This window comes from Diadema antillarum, unplaced genomic scaffold, assembly GCF_040938485.1.
Source record: "Diadema antillarum isolate AM-2024a unplaced genomic scaffold, OU_Dant_1.0 seq00000356_RagTag, whole genome shotgun sequence".
NCBI classification, from domain to species: Eukaryota; Metazoa; Echinodermata; class Echinoidea; order Diadematoida; family Diadematidae; genus Diadema; species Diadema antillarum.
In genome coordinates, this window is record NW_027271362.1 from 362,597 (window position 1) to 368,532 (window position 5,936).

Below are 5,936 nucleotides of genomic sequence, written 5' to 3' on the forward strand. Positions count from 1 at the left end.
TGTTTGCCGTGGCTGCATTTCATTGGACACTTGGTACACGTGTCTCCCGTTTCCGTGATGTGGCCCTGCCGTAGCCCCGCCTTTCCCTTGTTTTTATGCAAGCGCCACCACAGGACGATGGTTGTTCAGTGTGATGGATCGAGACTGTAAACAACGACTTTATCATCGCTATCGGTCACTCCTCCGGTAATACTAAATTTTTCATCTGTCATACTCTTACTGTGACCGTTTACCCGCTACGTGATACACATCATGAATATCTTAAAAGATTCGGCTGTGGAGAATGCTCTTAAAGGTACGATCGTCCTCTCTTCACAGTATTTATGAGCCTCAATTTCCGGCTGTCAAGTGCAGCTGGGTAGTGTGCTTGGTCCCACATACTGATTTTTGTGCTGTACGAGTGAGCTTGGTTTTGCATCAAATGCTTTCAACCTAAGTCCTAGTCTAGTATCTGGGAATAAAGCATTTTTGTTTACTGCATAGAAATATTATAGATTCTCTATGCAATCCCAACTTTGCTGGTCTTTGAAACTCAGACTTTCAGTTTCAATGAATAAGATAATTAAATGAATTCGAACGAAGATGTAGAAGACAAGTTCGAAGTTGGCAATCATATGCACTGTAACTTGTCACTAGACTAGGGACTCTAGTTGGATAGGGCCCTATTCACACGTATCCAGGCTATTAGATTCTTGCCTAATGGCCCTAAAAATGCTAATGTGTACTACTATACTAATAGTAATAGACACTAGGCAATAGACTGAAGTGACTATAATGTAGAACCCAGCCCTACTTTTTTTTGTACGTAACGTAACAAACTAATTTTTCTGGTCCCAATTAATTTATTTCCTTACGACCTTAAGTTTTGTATTGTTGTCAATATAACAAAATATCTGATGTAAAGAGCAAATTGTCTTGGGCCCAAGGATCTCGTTATACTGAGTTTCCACTGTACTCTCCAACTTCCTCCAAGTTCTACTAAACCTCTGACTAGTATAGTAAACATGCTATCATTAAGTACAAGTGTAGTTTAACCAAAATCATTATTATTTTATAATGATCAAACAACTACAAATGTAACCCCCCCCCCAAAAAAAAAAAAAAAAAAAAAAAAAGAAGCAACTGCCAAAGAGGTAAAGGTTAAAAAATTGTTTGTCTTAATTAAATTTATTCAATCAGATAAAGTCTACAAGAAAGTCTGCCACTATTTTCCAGTTTTATCAGTCATTTCATATGACATGTACTTTGACATGTTTTATACATACATTGTATATTTGTATATGGCTGTAGATATTGGTGAAATCTATACACGTCTGCTGGACCACAGAGCAGTTGTGCAAGGAGAAATCAAATACTTCATCAAGGAATTTGAGGTAAGTAAGAGCTTTATACCCTATGTTGTTGATGGTAGACAGGCCGCTTACTTGCGATGAGTAAAACACTATCTTTGACTAAACCTGTCGGGGCCTGTCTGAGGTCCCTGCTTATGATTAGCATAATAGCAGCCTGATCCTATGTCGGCATTATTGATTGCATCATCATAATGTCAATGTAGCATTCAACCACCAGATCCCAAATCAGTGAGAATAGCAATATGGACATTGCTCATACAATGTACTTGGTTTGTGGAGATGATAGAGGAGTTGGAAAGAAAGTATTTTTGCTTTTCACAGTCATGTTTCTATGATATGCAGGGAGGTATGGTGATAAGTTCCTTCTGTAAGTTTGGAATGTAACAGATATGCATGTCACTCTACACAGCCCAGTCGCTGTACTTAGGTACGTCGCACAGCGTACTTACAGCGTCTGGTCAGGCTAGCATGTCACAAGCTAATGTTCATCTAGTGTATTCTAACTCTCATATTGATCTTGTTTTACATTGTATCATGGCGCATGAAATTGAACACAAGTAGCACAGAGCTTCCAAGTCTCCCCTGATCCTGCTGCAGGCTCCCTGAATGGACTGTACAGTTTTGGTTGAGATGGAGCTTCGGGTTTCCAACATTTTTTTTATGATGATTTTTTTTTTTTTTTTTGATAATGGGAAACCTCTTATGAAATGTGAAAGAGCATATTATTCTAAAAGAAATCAAAAGTTTACTGATAAAAATTGCTCTGAAATGGCTGACATATCCAAAACAAAGCAATCATTATAAAAGGTGGGACCCACCTTTTATTAGGATCGCTTTGTCTTACTTTGGTTTCTTTTTTATATCTAAGCCACTTCCTGTTAGAATTGCATGCTCTTCAACATTTCATAAAGTGGTTTCTATATCTCACAAAAAGTTAAAGACTGAATGCTCACCTCAACCAAGACTATACCATCCCTTTAGAAAGTCTTGTCATTTTTTTTATTTTTAGAGAATATCAAATTTCACTGGTATTGGAATGATTTTGTCTGTTGATTTAGGAATGGTTATCGCATAGTGGTATGCACATAATACACAAGCATCTCCCTGACTGTTCTTTTCACCCTCCAAGGCACAACATTCAGTGGCCCAGTGGCCCAGGGCCACCAGAAATAGATGTTGGGTCACCACTTGTTAAGAAAATATTTGTTTATTAGTGACCTAAGCGAGCTATCCAATATCATTGTCGGGTTACTAAAAGAAAAAGGTAGTAGCAAGCAAGGCTTGCCCTCCCTGACTTGAAGTCGGAATGTGTCAACCCTGAATTGTCAACATGTTCAAAATTAATCTATTTGGAGGAGTGAAAAAGAAACCCTCTGAAACCTTTTGCATCCTTGGGATTTATATTTTCTTTATCTGTTTGCAGACCAAGCGAGGTGACAGGGAGGTGAAAAGGCTGAATGCTGACCTGGACAAACTGAAAGAGGTGAATGAGAAGGTCGCCCCTGAATGTGTGGAGAAAATGAAAGAGCAACTTCCAGTGCTGCTTGACCAGTGTAAGTTCTTCATATATTCCTCATAGATAAGAGCGGTTAGTTCTGGTTATGCATAGTGTTGTTGGAGTTGTTGGTTGTGGAGTAGAGTCTCTTGGTGCTAGTCAAACTTCAGACTCTCAAACTGACCATGGGGGGAGGAGGGGGTGGAGAAAGAAAGGTCATTGCACTCCTAGGTTGTACATGTAGTCACCTGTTTATTCTTTCATTGTCCTTTGTAAGAAACAGACTTTTCTTTTTTGCCTCATTCTAGAGGGGATGGCACGATTTGACACACAATTTCCATCAGCCAGATTCACATTTACTCAACCCGATGAAAGCATATGAGCTTCAGACTGAGCCAACTTACTGACCTACGTATTTTATAGCATAAGTAGGGAGCATTTTATTATAAAACAAACAAACAATATCAATGCCAGTTTACTAATTCATATCTTCAATGTATGCATTTCTCAACTATTGTTCTTTGCAGTGGAGGCAGCAAACAAAATATGCAATAATTTACAGAAACATGAGGAGAAACACATGGAAGTAAGTCCTTATATTTCTTGTTTTAATTATTTTTTCTTAAATCAAAGATAGCAGGATGCTCTTGCAAGCAAAACAATGTTGGGATACTGAAGAAGATTGCAGTCATTTTGGCTGGGAAATGATATCTCAGATGGTAGACATAATGCCAGCATACAATTATGAAATTTTTCACTTGGTAAAGATTACCCTTCTATAGCAAGTCAGATGTAACTTATCGCAAAAGGAACTAGATATAAAAGCAAATAGACTGATTGCTCGGCCATGTTTTGGCAGAACTACATATCTCGATTTTTTGACATTGTTTTTTGGTTTATTGGGTTTTTCATAACATCATGCTTTTAATGTTAGAATATGATGTTATAACGCTTTGTAATTTTTAAAATAAAATTCTTAAGTATCAAGGTTTTGGGGTGAAAATGACAACATTGAGCTGGCAGAACTACGTTACTTGAGATAAGTAGCAGGTAACTGCTATAGTTATGTAATTTTCCTGATCGTACTCCTTCGTTGAGGCAGCATGAGTGGCTGGCAGAACTCAAGTTCTGATCCGTACGCGCGTGTCGTGTTTGTACACAATCTATGGGATTCTCATAATCAGGCAGAACTACGTATCTTTAAAAAAAAAAAACTCTAAAATTTCTCTAAATATTTGGCAGTGAACATTTATTTTGAGGTAGATAAAACATGAAAGTTTCCTTTTTGTTATTGAACACAATTCCAAGTCATGTAAATCACTCTATGTAAAACAGTAGGCGTTTATTACTTTAAACGTGAATATCTCAAACTTGCGTCAAATGAGATATGTAGTTTTGCCAGATCACGGCCGAGCTGTCAATAAGCCCTGCTGCACACATGTGTAGAGTGAATTCCACCTATGTAGCCTGCTTCGCTGATACAAAAAGGTGATGTCACGTGGTGCAGCATCATTAGGAAAAGAATTAATGTCTTCAAGCAGGATTTGACCCATGACTCTTAAGTTTTAAGGCAGAATGTTTCTTTTCCTTGCCTTGATACAAATGCAAGCAACAACATTAGCAGATATTTGTTTAGTGAACATCATAGTGTGAAATGTGCTTCCTGGTTGCAATCTCCAGATAAAGATGAAACTACCAGGTATGTGTATCTAAAGGCATCCTCCATACAACATGGAAAGCCTGTTATATGCAGGTCAGCATAGCCGCTGTTTTTACCTCATCGGCATAGCCACCGTTTTTACCGCACCAAATCAGTGTTGAGCACCTTTTTGTTAACCCGTCAAGAAAACAGACCAGCTAAATACAGCAACAGAAAATCGCAACAGCTGAATTCACCTTGTTGCAAGCAGTAACTCATTGCTAGTTAGTTCATTATGGGTTTCCCTGTAAAGTAAACCTAGAAAGACATACCACACCCCAGAAGCTATGGTTTTAGCTACAGCACACGGTTGCGTGCATCTCCTTCCCCACAGATCAAGACATTGGAGGAGCAGCGGCATCACCGTGACGAGAAGTGGTCCTACTTCCTGGAGGAACTCTCCAAGGAGCGGGACAAGGAAGACGTGGATCACGTCAAGGAGATGAGGGCCATCGACGACCACTTCGCCAAGCTCGTCGAGACCCTCAGCACGTCATCGTCCTGACTTGCGGCGACCACGTAACTTTCTGTGAGACCAAAATCCCAAAGAGTGCATTCATCAGCACCCACTATGGATCATCTCGATGAGATTGCACTATGTCTGAAGATAGAGACTGGTGGAATGGAGTCTGACTGCTCTGTTGCCAATTTTGAGATTGTAGTATTATATGATCAGCACTCTGAGCTGAGCAGTCACAGAGACAATTTGCAAGTCTTAGATTGATTGTATGTGGATGCAAATTTCTCCTCAGGGCAAGTGAGTGAAAGATGATACATTGTACTGTACTTCTTTCCAAACTGTCACGGAGTTTAACAAATTGGCTTTGAGATATTGCATATTCCCTGACCCTTATGTATGGAGCTGCAGCCGAGCCAATAATTCTGCATGTTGTTTTGTTTTTGTTTTTGTTTTTTTTCTTTCACCACCAATGCATGCAATCATTTTAGTGCACTAGCGAAAAGCTTGCTTACTGTAGACATGCTACTGCGCAACAATCTGTCAATATCAGCATTGTTCAATGCATGAAACACAGGTGTGCATACATATAAACATGCGTGTATACAGATGTATAGGCCTACAACTATAATACATGTAGCCCTACATCCAGGCAATCCACCCAAAATGTCAGAAAACCTGTCAATAGTGACACCTGTCTATAATGGCACTCTTTTCATCTCCCTTGGGTGGCTGCTATAGACAGGTTTGACTGTGTGTGCACATGACTGTATCTATTTATGTATACAGGTATGCCAATTACACTCATACATGTTTGTGTGTACAGCACTTCAGGATGGGTAATTTTTTGAATCCATGTCTCAAGGGGTGATCGATATGAATACCATTCACAGTGTGGAGACTCTGTCTCTGTACACGTAGGAATGTTACTAA

The 5,936-nt window shown here is 39.2% G+C and overlaps 1 protein-coding gene across 1 annotated transcript; it reads left to right on the top strand.

Annotated features, from left to right (window-relative positions):
- The first annotated feature begins 161 nt into the window (after positions 1 to 161).
- LOC139731078 (biogenesis of lysosome-related organelles complex 1 subunit 5-like) lies at positions 162 to 5,089 on the top strand. The gene is made up of 5 exons (XM_071641959.1): positions 162 to 295; positions 1,291 to 1,373; positions 2,776 to 2,905; positions 3,375 to 3,433; positions 4,881 to 5,089. The coding sequence occupies exons 1-5, from the start codon at positions 253 to 255 to the stop codon at positions 5,049 to 5,051; spliced, it is 486 nt and encodes a 161-aa protein (XP_071498060.1). The 5' UTR covers positions 162 to 252; the 3' UTR covers positions 5,052 to 5,089.
- Positions 5,090 to 5,936: the final 847 nt, after the last annotated feature.